Source organism: Sorex araneus, chromosome 1 (assembly GCF_027595985.1).
Source record: "Sorex araneus isolate mSorAra2 chromosome 1, mSorAra2.pri, whole genome shotgun sequence".
NCBI lineage: Eukaryota > Metazoa > Chordata > Mammalia > Eulipotyphla > Soricidae > Sorex > Sorex araneus.
Window position 1 is genome coordinate 727313 of NC_073302.1, and position 20868 is coordinate 748180.

A 20868-nucleotide genomic window follows, 5' to 3' on the forward strand; every position below is an offset into this window, starting at 1 on the left:
CTGTCTCATTTGCCAAGACATCGAAAATCAGATGGACTGGACACGTAATGCGATTTAGAGACGACCACTGGATTAGAGCTGTTACCGACTGGATTCCACAGGACGTCAAAAGACTGTGTGGCCGCCCACCTACGAGATGGTCAGACTTCTTTGTCAAAACTCTGAACAAATGGTTTGAGGCTCTTCATGTTCATGGAGCGAGCAGATACCATTGGGCTATACTAGCATGCAACAGGGATGAATGGAGACGTTACTGGCGCCCTTCAAGCAAATCGAAGATCAACAGGATGACAAGTGATACAAGTGAATGTAGAAGTACTGCTTTTTATTCAGCCATTGATTATGCTGATTGAATTGGGCATGAACTTCACATTACTTTTTGTTTAAGTTTTAAAAATATTTTTTAAATTGGATATCCGTTAGATAGACCATTACAAAGCTGTTCATAATTGGGTTTCAGTCACACAATGATCCAGCACCCACCCTCCACCAGTGTACATTTTCCACCACCAGTGTCCCTTATTTCCTTCCCACCATCCCCCAAGGCCCCTCTCCCTCTATGGGAAGCACTTTCCTTCTTGCTCGCTCTTTCCCCCCACCTCCTCTTATTCTTTTGTGCGCTATGGTTTACAACACATGCCAAGAGGTCGTGGTGTTTGTTCGGGCATTCAATATTTTTATCAGGACGGTGAAGCTGGAGTAGCTTTTCAGCTGGGTGGCTGCTTTGAGGTGGATGTGACTGCCGAGACTTCTGGAAGTACAGGGAGGTGGGGGGAGGTAGCCCATCCCAACTCCAAGAAAACCTGGAGATTTCAGTCACAAAACCCGCATACCAGAATTTTCAGCAGATTATATCTTGGTGAGGTCGTCCTGAGACGGTGGAGTCAGGCTGGCGGTATGGCAGTGATTTTGGATTGTGGAAGCAAGTGGGTGCTGGAGGCTCTACTTGGATGGGCCCCAGGCCAACCTACCCCACTCTGGTTTATCCTGGTCTGTTCAACCATGTGCGGGTCCTAGTTTAACTGTAGCTTTTGTTCTCTGTTGAAATTTATCTATGGGTCTCTGAAATAAGGCCAATAAATGAGCTTGTATAGCTGAGCCAGGGTGGTTTGCGGGTGTGGCTCCCACATACCTAACTTTTGGCTGTTTAATTTCTTGATAAACTTGGCCCCACATTGTTGGGGTCCGGCCAAAGGCACAGCGGCAATTTTGGGGTGTCAGGAAGTCTGAAGGCACCATCAAGCTGCTGATGCACTTGCCTGGTACAGGCTGACCTGTTGGCAGCACCATACCCCCAATATTTTTTAAATCTTTTGCTTTTTGGGTCACACCAGGCTGTGCTCAGGGTACCATTCAGGGTAGATACAACATGGAATTTTCTGCCCATGGGATGCAGAATGTGGACCTCTCCCGGTCCTCAGAGCACGACTGCTTGAAGAATTACAGCAAATATGTTATCAGATAGTTTTGAGTTTTGTCAGGAACTGACAATACCGAGAGAAGCCGTGTCCATTCCCTGGGGCTCTGGTGTCCTGCTGTTGGCACTGAGGCCTCCCCTGAGCGTCCCTCGTGGCCGGGAGTGGGTCTCCTGGACATCATCACTGAGTGGCTTTGTAGTCTTGGCTGATGGCATTTGAATTAGCACTTGACATAGAAATTCAAAAGTAGGTTTGTTGTCACGTTGGAAACATGACAGAGAACAGGGAAGTTTCCTTCTTTCCAGTGTCCAGAGAAGCAGTTTCTAAAGTGCCGCCCATGCCAACGGCTCCAGTAACTCTTATTTTCTGTTTTTTTTTCACCCCCTGTGGAAATTATTATGTTTAATTTCTCTGCCAGAGCCAGGGTGAGGAGCTTCGATTTTCTGCCCCTGCTCTGCCCCTTCCCAGAGGCCGAGGCGACCGGCTCTGCCCAGGAAGGTCCTCCAGCTTCTGTGCTTTGTGCATCGTCTTCATCGTCTTGCTCACCTAACCACCTCTGTCTTGTCAGGCTAGGTTGCTTAGAGTCTTATCTATCTTACTGATATTTACAATTTAATTTCTTTGTTTTGGGGCCATACCTGTTGGTCGGGGAGCTATGCTTTGTGTGGTGCTCAGGGGCCACTCCTGACGGTGCCCAGGAACCTGGAGGTCAGGATGGAACCCAGGTGTCTCAGAGGTAAAGCCTGCATCCAGCCCTCTGTGTCACCTCCCTGGCCCTGGTGACACATTCAGTTTTTACATTAACAAAGTTAATTTTTATCAAAACACTGTGGACTACAAAGGTATTCATAAAACAGTTGTTTCGGGCATGTGTGTTCCAACACCACCAATGTGTCCTTCCCTCCACCAATGTCCCCATTTTCCCTCCCAACCTCAGCCTGCCCCTTACTCACATAACAAGTTTACTTCATATTGCTTGTTCCAACAAGACTTAAAAGACATGGCAAGTAGAATGATCAGAAAATAAATCAGCAAAAGCCAATTTGTGATTGCTATATAATTTTAATCTATGTAAATAAGGAAATTAAAGCCATTTAATACAATATAATAAAATGCCTATTCTAAAAATGCCATTTACATAAGTAAGTTTTCAACTCTTGAATCAAATATATTGCATTAAGTTTTGTACTTGGATCTCATGTAATAATTACATCTTACCTGTCATTAATAAAACTTAAAAAAAAATTCTGTGTTAATCTATTTTGGAGTTTCCATGAACTAGGCGAGGCGGGCCTGGGCGTTCCGGGCCCTGTGCCCACCTGGACTCTCACCAGCCCTGCACTGGACTCGCTGCCTCTTCCAGTGTCCCCTGCATCACCATCAGCTTGGCTTCCACGCCCTGACCCACTTTAGGGCCATTAGGGAGCTCCAGAAGGCTCGCCCCAGCAGCAAGATACAAAGGGCTGTTGTTGGGGCTTCGTGAGGAGTCTGACCGCGAGCTGCCTCGGCCTGGGGTGAGGCTGTGAGGAAGGAGGCAATGCTCAGCCCAGCCAGGCGCTGGCTGACCTCAATGCCTGGGCCCCAGGCCAGCCTGCTCACCGACAGGGCGATCTAGGTCAGCTGATCTCATGGTCAGCTCATTCTTGCCACCTGCATAGGTACTTGGTGGGCAACAAAGTGACAGTGAATGTAAAAGCACCTGGGAGAGTCCGAGGATCATGAGAGGGAGGGAGAAGCTGAATGACTTATTTTTTTATATTGCTTTTATATTGTCCAATTTTTATATTGTCCAGCGTGAGTGGGCAGGGCTTTGAGCCCATGCCTCTCCATGGGCCGTGCATCTGTACACCAGCGTCTGCGTATGTATCCGCCCACCCGCACTCACTATCCAGCCACCATCTGCCTGCCGCTGCCTCCATGCCATTTGTCAACGCTCGGCCCAGCCACTGTCCATCCGCTGGGCATTGTTCTCTCATCCACCACACATCTCTTCATTCACTCTCTCATCTCCAGGTGCCCGTTACTGCCTGTCTTCCCATCCTTCATCCACCTATCATTCCTTCCTTCCTTCCTTCCTTCCTTCCTTCCTTCCTTCCTTCCTTCCTTCCTTCCTTCCTTCCTTCCTTCCTTCCTTCCTTCCTTCCTTCCTTCCTTCCTTCCTTCCTTCCTTCCTTCCTTCCTTCCTTCCTTCCTTCCTTCCTTCACCTTCATTCATTCATTCATTCACCTATCAGCCATTCAACAACCAGTCCACCCTTCAACCATGCATCACACCTTTTCCAAACACCAGACTGGTTCGCTGCACCCTCCCCTCTTTCCTGAGCACTCGGATGACCCGGGTTCGATTCCCAGCATCCCATATGGTCTCCTGAGCGCTGCCAGAGGTAATTCCTGAGTGCATGAGCCAGGAGTAACCCCTGCGCATCACTGGGTGTGACCCAAAAAGCAAAAAAAAAAAAGTTCACAACAAGAAATCAGGTGCATACATAGGGAGCCAAAGCAAGACAGCAGAGGAGCCCTATGCCTGCCCCTCAGGATGAAGAGGAGCAGTGTGACAAAGTTATGAGGGAGCTTACTGCTGAGAGACCTAGAAAAGTTAATATTGTTTGTCACGGTTCTATGGAAGAAGAAGGCCTACCCCCTCAGACTTTGTGGGGGGCAGGTCTCACAATGGGGGCCAGTCCTCATGGCTTGGGGGGTCCAAGTCCCACAAGAGTCACAGGCACCCTGGCAGCTGAGGTGAGGGTAGCATAAGGAGGCAGGTGCTAAGGAAGCTGGGCCCTGACTGCAGAGCCAGCCATTGACCCCAGTGGGGACTCTTCCCAGAAAGCCTGCAGCTCTGTGGGGTTCAGGAGGCACTAGGTATGGGGATTAAGACTTTGTGGGACTCAAGGAAAAGGGAGACAAGGGGTCAGCGCCCCTCTTCTGGGAGAAGAGTTCTAAAACCATGGAGTGAATATGAGTCTGGTATAGGGGACCCATAATGAGACCATGTCAGCCTCACATTCCCCTGAGCCCAGGGACCCAGGAGGAGCTGACAGGGAAGTGAGGTAGACCCAGTCCTTCTGAATCCTGATGTCCCCACTGCCCAGAGACTACTGGGAGTCATCGATGAAACTAAGGCTTCATCTTCCTGCAACCTCTGCACCAAGTCCAGCATTTAGCTATGTGTCCTATCAGGGCAAGTCAGAACTTGGTGCCAATGTTGATTGTCAGTGTCCCCTGAAGGGAGTGTCCCATGTGGAGAATGTCCTGTGGAAATAGTTTCCTGTGGAGAGTGTCCTCTAAGGTGAGTGTCCGCTGTGGAGAATTTCCATTAAGGTTGTGACTGTCCCCTGTGAGGATGGGGATTGTCCTGTGGAGACTGTCCCCTGAAGTGAGTGTCATTGTGGGGACTGTCCTTAGGTGAGTGTTCCTATGAGGAGTGTCTCCAGTCGGAGTATTCCCTGAAGAGAGTGTCCCTATGGAGATTGTCTTCTGAAGTGAGTGACCCTGTGGGGAGTGTCTCCTGTGGTGAGTGTTGCTGTGGGGTGTGTCTCCTGAGGTGAGTGTCCCTGTGGGGAGTGTCTTCTAAGGTGAATATCCCCTGTCATTGTCTCTTGAGGTGAGTGTCCCTGTGGAGAGTGTCTCCTGAGGTGAATGATTTTGTGGGGATTGTCTTCTGAGGTGAGTGACCCTGTGAGGAGTGTCTCCTGAGGTGAGTATCTCCTGTCACTGTCTCGAGGTGAGTGTCCCTGTGGGGTGTATCTCCTGAGGTGAGTATCCACTGTCAGTGTCTCTTGAAGTGAGTGTCTCTGTGGGGAGTGTCTCTTGAGGTGAGTGTCCCTGTGGGGAGTGTCTCCTGAGGTAAGTGTCCCTGTGGAGAGTGTCTCCTGAGGTAAGTACCCCCTGTGGGAGTGTCTCTTGAGGTGAGTGTCCCTGTGTGGAATGTCTCCTGAGGTGAATGTCCCTAGGGGAGTGTCTCCTGAGATGAGAATCCCCTGTGAGTGTGCCCTGAAGTGAGTATCCCTGTGGGGAGTGCCTCCTGAGTGAGTATCCCTTGTCAGTGTCTCTTGAGGTGAATATCCCTGTGGGCAGTGTCTCCTGAGGTGAGAATCCCCTGTGAGTGTACTCTGAGGTGAGTGTCTCTGTGGGGAGAGCCTCCTAAGGTGAGTGTCCCTGTGGGGAGTACCTCCTGAGGTGAGTTTCCCTGTGGGGAGTGTCTCCTGAGGTGAGTGTTCTTGAGGGGAGTGTCTACCAAGGTGAATATCCCCTGTCAGTATCCCCTGAAGTATCCATGTGGGGAGTGTCCCTGAGGTGAGTGCCCTGTGTGGAGAGTATCCCTGGGGATTGTACGGGTTCCTGTAACCATTTCTGTGCTGCTGTTGTGGGTCAGGAGGAGGCAGCAGGGGATAGTCACGAGTTGGGAAGAAGCACACTCAAAGTGGTGGAGGAAGACTAGGGATGACTCTGTGTTCTTGGGGTCCAGTGGGATCAGATGCTTCTCTCTGCCTTGGCCTAAGTTGGGGAGTCACCAGAGGGCAGGACCTTGGTGTATGAGCATCTGTTCCCCTGGAGAGAGCCTGGGGGGCTTGTGGGGAGGATGGGCCACAGGCAGGGTTGAGATCTCGGCTTGGTGACAGGTCGGCCACCAGCATCAGAGATGCTCCTGGGACTTGGGACTTGGGTGTTAAGGAAGGAAACAGAGAGGGGCCCAGAGGACCAGCGGTGCCAGCTGAGGAGGGGGTACTGGATGCCCCTAACTCTGAGTCCTCGAGCCTCAGGGTCACCCCAGAAGCCACCAGTGGCTTATGCGGAGGTCACCCACCCTAGCTCCAGGGCCCAGCCTCCTCAGCTGCCCTGGGCCTCTACGGAAATGCTGTTCCCTGGCAGGTGGCGGGGAGCAGAGAGGGCAGGGGTGGAGGACAACACTCTGACCGACTCCCAGCCAAGGTAGGTAACAGGGCGGGAGGGGAACCCAGAACCAGGCCTGGTGTGAGGGGTCCCAGTCATGGTCCCTCTCAGAACCCAGAGCCCCGGAGGCGCCATATCCTACAGGAAGGTCCCAGAGGGCGGGCAGGGGTGAGGGGCGTCCTGACATGAACCGGCCAGTTCTTGCCTGTGCCGCGGTGGGGGCGCCGGGAGGGCCTTGGCCAGCTGTCCCTGGTTCTCAGGGTCCCTCTCTGGCTCCTTCCTCAGCATCCACGTCCCAGGTTTTCTGGTGCTGGCGGCCGGCCTGTCTCCACACCCACACCTGTCCTTCAGGCCTACCAGGAACTGTCCGGACGCCAAGGACACTTCCTGTTCGCAGAGGGGGCCAGGGACACTGTCCCAGAAAGGGCTTCACGGCATCCTGGAAAAGAACCAGCCCGTGGCCCGAGGAGTCATGGGGGATTTGGGGAACCGCGTGATGGGGTGCAGCGGGGCCCGCCCCCAGCCCGCCTATAAAAGGCCCCGGGCCGCTGCTCAGCCTCACTCACTGTCCGGTGCAGACCCAGCGCAGCCATGAAGTGCATCCTGCTCGCCCTGGCCCTCGTGTGTGGCATCCAGGCCACCGCCATCCCCCAGGCCACAAACCTGGACATCCAGAAGGTGTGTGAGGCCCCTATGGGCACTGGGGTTGGGGGGTTGCGAGGGGGCAGCAAGGCCTGGACCTCAGAGACCCAAAGAACGTGAGCCACGGTGCTCAGGACACTGGAGGCACGTGTCCCCCGTCCCTGCCGCTCTCCTCCCATTCGGGGAGCAGTGCTGGCTGGGAGGCCTGCGGGACCCCTGTGACCCATCTCAGGCGTCTCTCATGTGGACCGAGCCCCCGGGTGACAGCCACAGGACAGAATCCTGGGAGCAAGCTGAGGAGGGGGGGTCCAGGGCCCACCCTGTGCTGAGCTCTGGCCTGTCCGCAGATGACCGGGACCTGGTACACTGTGGCCATGGCGGCCAGCTACGCACCCCTGCTGGACAAGGACTCCAGCTTCAGGGTGTTCGTCAAGGACCTGAAAGTCACCCCCCAGGAGAACATGGAGATCACTCTGAGCAAACAGTGGGTGTGGGCTGGGACGGGGGGCTTCTCCCGGGCCTGATCACCCGCCCGGAGAGGAGGCTCAGCTGTGGAAGGGGTGGGGGCAGCAGCGCCAGGAGCTCGTGGGCCCGGCTGTGGGTCTGGGGGTCGGGGAGCCCCGAAAAGACCAGCTTTCAGGGAGTCCCGTTCTTGGCCCCCGCGCCCCTCTCAGAGTCCCTGCTGTCCCATGCCCCTTAGTCAGCTGGCCAGTCGTGGGGTCCCGTCATTCAGGACAGACTGGGGGGTCCTGGCCATGCAGCCATGCCGGCTCGCTGAGCCCCGTGGTTCTCTGCAGGGTGAAACAGGACTGCGTGGACGCTCGCATCATGGCCCAGAAGACTCAGGACCCTGCCGTGTTCACGGTGAACTGTGAGTGCGGCAGCCTCGGGGTCGGGGTCGGGCTGCCCAGCGCCCGGGGCCTCCGTCTCCCAGAACTTCCCAAAGGCCTGTGGGCCAATACTGGGTATTGCCTCTCCAAGCAGAACCTGCTTCTGGAACATCCCAGAAGTGCACAGGCCTGAACAGTGCCCAGCCCTTGGCCTGCCCTGCCCACCCACGCTCAGGGCCTGCCCGTCCTGCCCCCCCAGCCCCCCAGGCCCTGCCCATCTCCCCCTGCCGACCCCCAGGCCCTGCCCGTCTCCCCCAAGGCCCAGGTAGGCTCTGAGGTGGTGCAGGGGCTGGTTTGACCGCCCTGAGCCCATGGGCGGGCCCTGCTGCCAGCGCCTCTCCTAGGAGCAGGCCTGTCCCCCGAGACGTGGCAAGGCCTGGCCCCGGGCTTCCCCTGCAGCGTGCCCTGCCGTGGGTCGGCAGCTGTGGCAGTCAGAGTGACGTGGCCTGACGTGGCCTTTGCAGATGACGACGGGGAGAAGAAGGTCACAGTGCTGGACACAGACTACACCCACTTCATGGTCTTCTGCATGGAGGCCCCCATGGCTGGCACCCAGCAGGGCACCGTGTGCCAGTACATGAGTGCGTGAACGTCCTGCCGGGGCGGGAGGGGAAGATGGGAGGGCCAGCCGGGGAGGGCAGGGGGAGGACGGGGCAGCAGTGGCCGAGAAGGACGACAGCTGAGGGCATGCCGTGTCGCATGGCAGCCAGCAGGGGGCAGTGCTGTCCGCCCCGTGCCCAGGGCTGCAGCGGTCCAGCAGTCAGCTTGACCATGGGGGACCCCAGATGGCGGGGATCCTTTCCCCGGTGACTATGCAGACCCCTGGCCCGGGGCTAGCCCTGGAGGCAGCCCTGGAGGCCGTGTCCCCGCTGTCCCCGGTTCTTCAAAGCCCGGCACTGACTTGTGACCCCACCTACAGCCAGGACCATGAACCCTGAGCAGGGGGAGATGATGGCAAGCTTCAGCAGAACCCTCCAGGTCCTGCCCACGGGCCCCCAGATCATCCTGAGCATGGTGCAGATGGAGGGTGAGTCCACGGGGCTGCGGGGGTGGGGAGCCCCCACAGCTTTAGTCTGGGCTGCACTCCCAGGCTCAGTCCCCTGGCCAGGCCCGTGGGTCCATCGTGACGACCCAACTTTTCCCTCCACAGAGAAGTGCCGCGTCTAGACCAGCCGCTGGAGCCAGGAGGAGCCCAGGCGCCCTGGGGTTACCCCCGTTCCAGCCCCCCAGCCCCTACCTGCCCTCGCCCCCTCATCAGCAATAAAGCCATGACCTGAGCTCTAGCCCGTCTGAGTCTTTTCTCCTCACATGCAGCCGCGCTGGGGGTCAAGCTGCCAGCTGGGTGGTGGCCTCGCTGGTGGGGGGTGCCTGCAGGACGCTCCTGCCCAGGGAAGGGGTCCTGGAGGTCCTCTGGGGCTATCTGCTACCCTGCCCCTGAACACCCTAGAGGGAGCTTGGGGACCCTGGCTACCGCATGGATACGTGGCTGCAAGTCCACCAGCAAAGGGGCCCCACCCTGCAGGGTCCTAACCCCCAAAGGGGGTGCAGACACGTGTGGGTCCTGGGCACCACAGGGGTGTAGACAGGTGCAGGGTCCAGATCCCCGCAGAGGGTATAGATAGGTGCAGAGTCTTGATTCCCACAGGGGTGTAGACACGTATGGGTCCTGATCCCTGTGAATTCAAACAGTGTGGGTGGTGGTCCAGAGTCGCCTTCCCTTCCTGGGCGGCCGACGACGGCGGGCGAACGAAGGAGGAAACATGGGCCAGGCTGGTGGGTGATCAATCACCGTTTATCCCATCTCTGCCCCCCGCTCCAGTCTCACCCTCTGATCTCAGACTCGTCTCCCCGGGTTAGTCACAGGTCATCAAGAGTTGGGTAGCAATTACGCACAGGTGGTTGCACAGTCAACAAATGTCAAGCCTTTCCCTCAAGGGAAACTTCTAGCACAAAATCTCATCCAGCAAGGCGATCTGCCCCAGGGTGGGTACCATCTAGGGGCGCTTCACGCTTCCCTTTCCTTAGTCCAGATCCAGTTAAATGGTCATCTTGAATTTACTTCCTAATAATTTCTTGTCATTTTGTATGAACACAGCAAGAGGTTTATTAAGCTTAAAGGGACATTAATAGCCCAGACTATAGTCCTCAGGCCAGATTAGTCCTTCCTAACACCAGCAGGGTCCTTGATCCAGGCACCTCTTTTTGGGTCATGATAAAGTTTGTCCGTGACCGTGCTCTTAACTTATAACAAGTTTTATGGCACTTGGTCTGTCCTGTTTCGATGCCAGCGTAGCTTATAGCTTTCCCTGGGTCCGTCTAGTCCCTTTGTCAGGACCCTCCTTTTGGGGTGCTAGAAACTAAGGGCAACTGAGGCTTAAGTTGAGCAAATATGACAGATGCCCAGGAGTAAATACTATTCGGAGTCAGTTAACTCCCAAGTTACAAAAGCATCTACTGTGTCCATACAAAAGGACAGCCAGGCGCGGGGGCAAGAGGCTCTGCCATTTCACTCATAATATAAAAAAATAAATCTGGATTTTTTTTGCCTTTTTTGGGGGGTCACACCTGGCATTGCACAGGTGTACTCCTGGCTGTGCACTCAGGAATTACTCCTGGCGATGCTCAGGGGACCATATGGGATGCTGGGAATCGAACCTGGGTCGGCTGCGTGCAAGGCAGACGCCCTATCCGCTGTGCTATCACTCCAGCCCCATGGATTTTTTTTTTAAAGCCAGAAATCAGGGGCTAGAGTGATAACACAGCGGGTAGGGCATTTGCCTTGCACGTGGCCAACTCGAGTTTGATTCCCAGCATCCCATATGGTCCCCCGAGCACCACCAAGAGTAATTACTGAGTGCATGAGCCAGGAGTAACCCCTGTGCATCGCCAGGTGTGACCCAAAAAGCAAAAAAAAAAAAAAAAAAAAAAAAAAGCCAGAAATCAGGTTTTGTAGAAACAGTTTTCACGGAAACAACCAAAAGGCGTGCCATGGACCTGCTCTGTCCTGAGGGAAAACAGCATCAACAATACAAGCTAGTCAGTACTACCATCTGTGCAGTCCTTGAAAAGTGAAACAGGAGAAATTTGGAACATTCACCTATTCAGATAAAGCCATATACCAGACAGCAATGCCAAAGAGAAATGGGTGACACAGACGGGCAGGACACAGGACTGCGTCTGAGGCCTGGGCAGGGCACTGCCAGACCCGCCAGCTGTCCATGAAGAAGCATGTCCTTATACAGCTTAAGATATACGTGTGCATGTGTGCACACGTGCATGTGTATGCATGTAAGTGCGCATGCATGTGTGCATGTGTGTGTCTGTATGTGTATAGGGAGTGAAGAAAAAAACCTGCCACTCAGGCAACACTCCCCGGAGATAGGGGCTGAATCATCCAGAACCAGCCTTCTTGAATAACGTGGGAATAAGCTTCACCGGGGCCCCTTGGAGGGGGTGGGTTGAGTTTCCCTCCTCGCCCCAAGCAGAGCCCTGGCAACCGAAGACCTCTGGAACCCAGCCACAGGCATGCTCAAGGCCCCTCTCCACATGTTTGGACTAGCCTCACACATGAAGGAACCTGCAGAGGAACCCAGGTGTGCGGGACCCGGGGCTGAGATCTCCAAGCCTGCTCGGATCGGGACTGGGCCTCTTCCGCCCAGATCCCCCATTTTCCAGTAGCTAGGCGGTCACACCCAGAAACTACCCCTGGCGCCATGTAATCCCATTAACAGACAACATCCAGAGACTATAAAACCAAGCTCCCGGAAGGAGACATTTTTTTTTCTTTTTGGGTCACACCTGGCGATGCACAGGGCACTCAGGAACCACTCCTGGCGGTGCTCAGGGGACCATATGGGATGCTGGGAATTGAACCCGGGTTGGCCGCGTGCAAGGCAAACGCCCTACCCACTGTGCTATAGCTCCAACCCCACCAGAAGGAGACATCTTATAGCTGGCAAGCTACCGAGAGTTTCCTGTCTGTATGGGAGAGCCTGGCAAGCTCTCCGTGACGTATTCATACGCCAAAACCAGTAACAATGATGGGTCTCATTCTCCTGACCCTGAAAGAGCCTCCAATGTGGCACTGTTGGGAAGGATGAGTAAAGAGAGGCTGCTAAAATCTCAGGGCTGGGACAAATGGAGACGTTACTGAGACCACTAGAGAAAATTGATGATCAATGAGATGATGATAATGATGATGATACAAAGGACATTGCTCTAAAGTGAGCTATGCAAATGACCTAAGGGAAAGAGAAAAGCAATATTTCACTTACAAATACAAAATCGAGTCTTTAGAAGGATTTGACCTTACAAGTCACAGAATCTGATTTGGGGATCACTGTATCACTGTCACTGTCATTCCATTGCTCATCAATTTACTCTAGCGGGTACCAGTAACATCTCCATTGTGAGACTTGTTGTTACAGTTTTTGGCATATTGAATGTGCCACGGGTAGCTTGCCAGGCTCTGCTGTGCAGGTGAGATACTCTCGGTAGCTTGCTGGGCTCTCCGAGAGGGGCGGAGGAATTGAACCTGGGTCAGCTGCATGCAAGGCAAATGCCCTACCTGCTGTGCTATTGCTCCAGCCCACTTTCCTTATATAAATTATGTTAATATTTTCCCACAAAATTAGCATAAGATATAAATTTATATTCAATGTCAACGAGCATTCTATTTCCTGTCCGGAACAGTTTCTCATAAAAGTCTTAATAGGCACATTGTTACCAGTATATTGTCAAAATCAGCTTGTAATTTCTTATTACACAAAACACTGAAAACAATGGAAGGCTTTAAGCAACAACATAAAGATGATTAAAGATGATTTGCCTTGGAAGGCCATGTTGACAGAGCAAAGCCCGGGGCACATGAACAGGCCGAGATCTAAGACTGTTCCCAGAAGCAGGATCTGAAAATGGCTTCAACTGCACACAACACTAGGGTTTCTAAGAAAGCAAGTGGGGGGTGTGTATCAGGGGGGTGTGGAGAGAGGGAGGGGGAAACAAAAACCATAAAAACCTGTATTCAAGATGATAGAGTGTTTCCTAAGGATAATTCAAGGAACACACACACACACACACACACACACACACACACACACCTGTTACAACTAGTGAATGCTTTAAGCAAAGTCACAGAGTACAGAACCAAGTGCAATAAGTAGTTGGGTTTCTGTATACTGTACAACATAAACAATCCAGAGAATGAATTTTACAAGTGACGTAAGTCATATGCTGAAAACAACAAATAGCAGAAATTTAAAATGTAAATAGGGGCCAGAGCGATAGCACAGCGGGTAGGGCGTTTGCCTTGCATGAGGCCGACCCGGGTTCGATCCCCGGCATCCCATATGGTCCCCCAAGCACTGCCAGGAGTAATTCCTGAGTGCAGAGCCAGGAGTAACCCCTGAGCATCGCTGGGTGTGACCCAAAAAGCAAAAAAATAAAAAAAAAATAAATAAATAAAATGTAAATAAATTGAAAGACATTTTGTGTTCATGCGTTAGAAGATTAAATGTTAAGATGAATAGAATACACAGGTTAAATGTAACTGCCACTAAAAATACTGATGGTGCTTTTTTGTTTGTCTTTGTGGGGATTAACAGACAGGGGAAGCAGAGCACAGAGGAGAAGTTAAAGATAAACGCAGAGAAATGGGAGTGCCTCAGGAGCACTGTGATGGTGTAACGCAGTAAACCTAAGCTCCCTGTGGCGAGGGAGAAAGGACAAACCAATGTTATCCAACAGATCCCCCAGTGGGTATAGACATTTGGGTCCTGATCCCCCAGAGGGTGTAGACAGTTGAGTCCTGATCCCCCAGTGGGTGTAGACAGTTGGGTCCTGATCCCCCAGCGGGTGTAGACAGTTGGGTCCTGATCCCCCAGCGGGTGTAGACAGTTGGGTCCTGATCCCACAGTGGGTGTAGACAGTTGGGTCCTGATCCCCCAGCGGGTGTAGACAGTTGGGTCCTGATCCCAGTGGGTGTAGACAGGTGTAGACAGCCCCCTCAGCGGTGCACTCATCTCTCCGGCTACTCCACCTGCACAGTGTGTGCTCAACAGCACCCAGGGGCGCTGTGGGGGCCCATTGCTGGACGCTGGGAGTAGGAACCCTCCCAGGAAGAGCCCAGGGGCCCTCGGGCAGCACGTGCAGTCAGAGCCGTGGGGGCAGTGCCCATCTGAGTCAGCTTCAGGCACCCATCTTGGACACTGGAGCTGCTGCCTCGATGGTTCTGGGCGCAGTCTCCTGTGCTGACTCCCGGCCCCCACTCCCCACTCTGGTGCTCCCCAAGCCCAGGGTACTCGTGAAAAGGGGAAACCCCTATGAGCACTCTGGGACGTTTAGGTGTCGAGTTCGGGGTTAGAAACAGGCCACAGATGAACCTGCTGCCGCCTGAGCTGCAGCCGTGAGACTAGACTCACCGTCACCCTGGGACCAGCGTCCCCGTCACCCATAGGACCAGCGTCACCATCACCCCAAGGGACACAGCTCCTGCACCCTGGGGAGAAATCATGTGACCAGACCAGGTGGACAGAGACTGTTTTCTCCTGATGACAGTGACCAGCACAGGGCTCAGACACACGTGTGGGAGACCCAGGAGGGCTCCAGGACAATGCCACGGTGACGGGGCAGTGACGGTGCCAGGTCGGGACCCGGAGTCAGGACAGGCGCCATCGTGGGAATCCCCAGAACAGGGTGCAAGTATCCTACAGCCCCCGGTGGAGACAGCACGGGGTGGGGACAGGAGGGAGGGATCAGGGCGCAGTGCCCTGCAGGACGGTGGGCCTGTGTCCAGCGGGGCCTAAATCTATGAACCGGAAGGTGCTGCTGGAGCGTCCTGGGCTGAGGGGAGGACTAGAGTTCGCAGGCCGGCCACGGGAGGGACTCGGAGAACGGGGACCCTCCCAGAGCAGCCCAGGGCCAGGGTTTGCTCCGGGCTGTGCTGGTGAGGCTGTCACAGTGCCTGGTGAGGGGAGGCCTGCCGCGCCCCTCACCAAGGTCTGCCGCTGGCCATTGTGCGGCCACTCAGCCGGTTTCCCACCCTGACTGCGGCTGCAGCCTCAGGACAAGTGGGAGGGTCTGGGACTCTGGACTGATGTGGAGCCCAGGGACGGAGCTGTGGATTCAGAGATGCCAGGGACGCCCCTGATTCCCTGCTCAGGCTGCCTCCCCCCTACCACAACTCCCTCCTACATCAGCTCAGTTCCCTCCCTCAGCTCCTCCCCCCCAGCTCCTCCCCTCAGCTCCCTCCCACAGCTCCTCCCCTCAGCTCCCTCTCACAGCTCCTCCCCCTCTGCTCTCTCCCTCAGCTCCCTCCACAGCTCCTCCCCTCAGCTCCCTCCCACAGCTCCTCCCCTCAGCTCCCTCTCACAGCTCCTCCCCCTCTGCTCTCTCCCTCAGCTCCCTCCACAGCTCCTCCCCTCAGCTCCCTCCCTCCTCTTCCCCCTCAGCTCCTCCCCCTCAGCTCCCTCCCTCAGCTCCTCCCCCTCAGCTCCTCCCCTCAGCTCCCTCCCACAGCTCCTCCCCCTCAGCTCCCTCCCTCAACTCTTCCCCCTCAGCTCCTCCCCCTCAGCTCCCTCCCTCAGCTCCTCCCCCTCAGCTCCTCCCCTCAGCTCCCTCCCACAGCTCCTCCCCCTCAGCTCCCTCCCTCAACTCTTCCCCCTCAGCTCCTCCCCCTCAGCTCCCTCCCTCAGCTCCTCCCCCTCAGCTCCCTCTCACAGTTCCTTCCCCTCAGCTCCCCCCCTCAGCTTCTCCCCCTCAGCTCCCTCCCACAGCTTCTCTCCCTCAGCTTCCTCCCCCTCAGCTTCCTCCCTCAGCTCCTCCCCCCAGCTCCCTCCCTCAGCTCCTCCCCTTAGCTCCCTCCCACTTAGCTCCCTCCCACAGCTCCTCCCACTTAGCTCCCTCCCTCAACTCCTCCCCTCAGCTCCCTCCCTCAGCTCCTCCCCTCAGCTCCCTCCCTCAGCTCCTCCCCCCCAGCTCCCTCCCTCAGCTCCTCCCCCTCCTCTCCCTCCCCCAATTCCTCCTCCCTCCCCCTCTTCACCTTCCTCCCACCCTCCCCTCCCCTGCAACCCCCCTCCCCTCCTCCCCTCCTTCCCCTCTGCCTTCCCCTGCTCTGCCCACCCATCCCTATGGGCTTCTTCAGTCTCCTGGGACTCCGGCTCCTTCCTTGCTCAGGACCATGTGGTCATTGCTCTGGGTTTCTGCTCCCCTCAGACCCCTTGGCCGGGCCCCAGATCCATGGAGGACACACACTCAGGATGCCGTTCCGGCCTGGTCATCCTTTCCCTGGCTCTGGACTGTGCGGTGTCCCTGGCCAGGCCCTTTTTCTGGGTGTCTGCAGCTGTGGCTGTGCCAGGGTCCCCAAGAACAGCCTGGCAGAGCCCTGACAGGAGCCACAGGCTGGAGAACACACTGGGCCCTTTGGAGGCACCGGTGACCACAGGCCCAGAGCGTGAAGCTAAGCCCACCAGGCTGACGGGGGAGCCAAAGAGACCGTTAGAGGGTGGGGGAGTGTGGGGCAGAGGCTGCCCTGGGTCTGCCTGGCAGACCTGGCTGAGAAAGGGACCCCAGGCGGGCGGCGGGTGCGGTGTGGCAGAGCCTCAGCCTGCTGTGCCAGCCCAGTGCTCCAGGCACGCTGCCCTGGGTCTGTGCCGGGGAGCCCCGGCTGTCCCGGGCGTCTTTGTGGAAACGCTGCGTAGCTGCCCCGGAAGCACGCAGGGCCAGGTCTGGTTCTCAGAACCTGCGGGAGCAATGCCCGGCACCAGGGCCAGTTTCCCTTTTCCAGAGCCCCGGCCCCCTCTGAGAGCTGAGCCGTGGCTGGATCCCAGAGACCCCTCCTGACTGGTTCTTGAGGGGCCTCTGGTGCCAGCTGGGCTTCGTGGCTGCCCGTCTCCACGAGGTCCTGGCTTGCTCCCTCTCACACACGCGTGAGACCAGGGACCCCTACGGTGCCCCTTGGGGCTCATCTAAACTGACTTCCAAGGGTGCCCCTGGGGGGGTGAGTCTGGGCGCGCCCCAGCCATGGTTCTGCCCAGTCGGTAAAGCGGGTTCAGTGAGCAGCTCCATTGCCCAACGTGCCCACTGGCTCCAGGTCCTTGTCCCACACATGCCCTGACCGCGTGTGCAGGGGACAGTGCCTCAGCTGGCCGCGGTGGGCGAAGGGCGGCAGGCCCAGGGAGCAGGCCCTGGTCAGGGGCAGAGGTTCCCAGGGGGGCGGCTGGGCAGGCAGCAGGGCCGCGGCTCTGTCCATCATCCCCGCAGCTGAGAGACTGACCAAGTGAGTCTACCGCGTCTTTTGCGGGCAGGGGGCGGGGCAGCCTGGGCTGAGACAGGCCTCAGGCGGAGACTGCCCCACACGGGGTCCCTCTGGTCTCCACTGCAGGAGCATGAGCCGGAGCCCCCCAGAGTGAGTCGGGGGATACCCTGAGCGGGTCCAGTCTTCTCCAGGCTGCTCAGGCTCCGGGACACACTAGCTATGGCCATGGCCACTTTAACACCTGCGATGTGGAGGCTTCAGGTGCTGGCCTGGTTGTGTGGGTCACAGCTACTCACTGGGCACCCCAAGGTTGGTGACATAGTGTTGTCACAATTATTCCTGTTCCACCCAGCAAGAGTCAGGCCACTGCAGCCTTTCCAGGGCCGCCAGTACCCACTGCACCTGACCGATCCTGGTGGGCAAGGACGGTGCATACCAAAGCCATTGTGAGATGGGGACACACCCTAGCCTTGGGGTGGCCTTGTCAGAGCGTCCCCTGTGGAGGCCCAGACCATGTGAGCTGTGTCTACACCTGGGATGACTGTTGAGCTGTGTCTACACTCAGGATGACTGTGTCTGTCTACACCTGGGATGACTGTATGAGCTGTATCTATACCAGGGATGATTGTGAGCTGTGTCTACACCTGAGATGACTTGAGCTGTGTGGACCCAGGATGACTATTGAGCTGTGTTTACACCCTGGATGACTTGTGAGCTGTGTCTACACCCGGGATGACTGTTGAGCTGTGTCTACACCCAGGATTGTGTATTTACAACAGGGCAGCGGTGCTCTATCTTTCCCTTCTTCCACCCCGGGAGGCCGATGGTGATGGGCAGGTGAAGGAAGGAACGGAGCCAGGCTGGTTGGTCTCAGTTAGTTTATTCCATTCCCATCTCCATTCTCCTCTGATTCTCTTCCTGCTTCTTCCTCCCCCATGTTACTTCATTCTCCTTCTCTATCTCTCCTCAATCTTCTGCCTCTCTCATTCTCCTTCTCCTCTGCCCTCCAGCCCCCTCTTACAGCCTAGTTAAATCCCCCAGCATGAGGGGTTGGGGCTTACACATAGGTGTGGTCACAATCAATAGGGGTAAAGTTCTTTCCCTCAGGGGATGCTGCTTCTAGGACAGATTCTCCTTCAGCAGGACACCCACCCAAGGGCGGAGTCCATGAGTGTGTTTCTCCTCTCCTTGTCCAACTAACATATAAGCATTCACAATATTAACCATTTTGTATGGACACAATAAGAGATGCATTAAGCTTATAGAATTGCTCTCCTGGGGCCATCTCGATCTCAGACTACAGTGCTCAGGCCAGATTAGTCTTTCCTATCTCTAGTAGGGTTCTAATCTCATCGTTTCTTTTGGATCATGACAGCATTTGTCCATGCTCTCAACTTATAGTTGAGTATCGTGGTGCTTTGGCCTGGCCCATTTTGATGCCAGAGTAGCTCACATCTTGCCCTGGGTCCATTCAGTCTCTTGTTGGGACCCTGCTTTTGGGGCGCTAGGAACTAAGGGCAACTGAGGCTTAAGTCAAGGAAGCAGATGTCCCGGAGTTCATATTGTTCAGAGACAATTTACTCCCAAGTTACAAAAGCATAATATTAACTGTCTTCCTTTGTCCATACAAAAAGGACATTGCTTCAGAGTAAACTATTCAAAAGACCTAAGGAGAGGAGAAAGGCAATATTTCACTCATACACAGAAAATCATAGCTTTCTGAGGAATCTGACTTTACAAGGTAACAGAGTCTGATTAGGAGAAAAAGCTGATTAACTGGCTGGGGAAGAGAGCATAGAGAAGAGGTTACAGATAAAGGAATGGGAGTGACTCCAGAGCACTGTGATAAGCCTGAGCTCCCTGTGGCAAGGGAAACAGTACATACCAATGTAATCCTAAAATGTTTAGAGCTACATTCCAATAAACTCAGAGGAATGGAAGTGCTCCAGGAGCACTGTGATAAACGTAAGATCCCTGTAGCAAGGGAGAAAGGACAAATCAATGTTATCCTACATCTCCCCTTTTTCTGTTTACAAAATCACAAAAATTTAAAATAGAAAGAGGAACAATTTCAAACACAAAAATCTCATTTGTTGTACTAAAACTTCAATCCACCCCCGGACCCAGAGCAGTGCTTGTTGTAAAGTGTCCAGTAGTTCTGCACTGTCCAGGGGTGATCAGAGTCATTTAGTCACATTTTGAAGAAGTGAAGTGTCCAGATCAAAATTTGAAGAGTTGTTTCTGCAACCGCTCAGTAGTGGTCACAGCAATGAGTCCCAGGGGAGCAGCTATAGGAGTCCTGTGAACTTCATGAAGCACTGGATCAGGCAGGGAGCACTGAATCAGGAGCACCACCACTTCTGTCAGGAATCCTTCAGCAGGGGAATGCAGTCATTTTCTGGTCAGGTTCGATGGCAGTCATATATGTGCAACCTAGCTTATGCTTGGAAAAAACACTTTTTTAAAGCTACCAGAGGCTTTGAGCATCAGGGTTTGGTACATCTCCATGCCTAGGGGTAGAGAAAGAGACGTGTATGGGGGGAACTCTGACACAAACAGTTATCCTAGAAAGAAATGAAAAGGTGTTCCTATTAAAAGTCATTCCTCCAAATAAATAAATAAATAAATAAATAAATAAAAGTCATTCCTTCCTCCTTTGGGAGCTGAGGTACCTGTGAATTCCAAAGAGAGGGTAAAAGGGAGGAATTGTTAATCCAAAATACGGGGTCCTGGCATTGTCCAATCCACAACCTATAAAAGAAGGGTATAAGGAATGTTCTTAATGTGACCTCATGAGATGTTAAGGAGCTCGAGGCCTTTGCTGCAGGCCTCTGACGCTGGCTCCTTCTCTGATTTCCTTGTGGCTTCCAGCTGAAATCAGCTTGGCGATGGCTTGGGGCTTGAATGTGGAGGCTTGTGAGTCTCCGAAGGTCTGAAGGTTAAATCAGGTGGATGAATTCGGCTCCTGATTAAATGTAATGGAACCCAAAATTTTTTTTTTTTTTTTTGCTTTTTGGGTCACACCCAGCGATGCTCAGGGGATCGAACCCAGGTCGGCCGCGTGCAAGGCAAACGCCCTACCCGCTGTGCTATCGCTCCGGCCCCGGAACCCAAAATTTTTTAGTGGAGTTATCTGTTGAAAGAAAAAGATAGCCTTTTCCTCAAACGTGGAGTCTCCCTGCTACCCATTCTTTGTCAATTTTAATCCAAATAGGAGAACTAATAATTTCCTGAGCCTGTGCATCCTCCTGAAAATGCCTTTCAGCTGCTGTCTATGGCTCTCCTTGAGGTAAATTTAAAAGTTTAAAAAGAATAATGTCAAAGACAAGGAGTCAAATGGGAAATACCTCTTTTTTTTTTCTTTACAAACTGTGCCCAAGTCATAGGTCCAGGAAGACCAGAATGAGATCTGATATGAGTAATAAAGACAGGTTCAGAGCGCCTTTGTAAAAAAGCCTGTTGCTGCTGAAGCAAATGTTGAACTAAAGAGTTTGGGGCATTTAGAGATGTATTCACGATATCAGAGTAGAGACCAATCACACAAGCTGAGTTTGAGATGAGATTAGCAGGCCCTGGCACATGGGCGAGTGAAGAAACCAATGTGGCGAGTTACAGCCTTCATTGGAAGCTCTTTCCTGCTATCAGAAATAACCTGCTTCATAACCATGCACACACACAAGCAGAAGTATCCTAGTGACAATGCCTTCTGTCCCTCACCAGACTCAGCATCTGTAGTGGCTGAGTGGGAGAGCACCCAGGAATGAGGCATCTC

At 54.4% G+C, this 20868-nt stretch overlaps 1 protein-coding gene across 1 annotated transcript; it reads left to right on the top strand.

The window, feature by feature from the left end:
* The first annotated feature begins 6890 nt into the window (after positions 1-6890).
* On the top strand, positions 6891-9099 carry LOC129400872 (beta-lactoglobulin-2-like). Its single transcript, XM_055124128.1, has 6 exons — positions 6891-6989; positions 7301-7437; positions 7751-7824; positions 8308-8424; positions 8763-8870; positions 8994-9099. Exons 1-6 carry the CDS (start codon positions 6903-6905, stop codon positions 9008-9010), a joined length of 540 nt encoding a protein of 179 aa, XP_054980103.1. The 5' UTR covers positions 6891-6902; the 3' UTR covers positions 9011-9099.
* The last annotated feature ends 11769 nt before the right edge of the window (positions 9100-20868 follow it).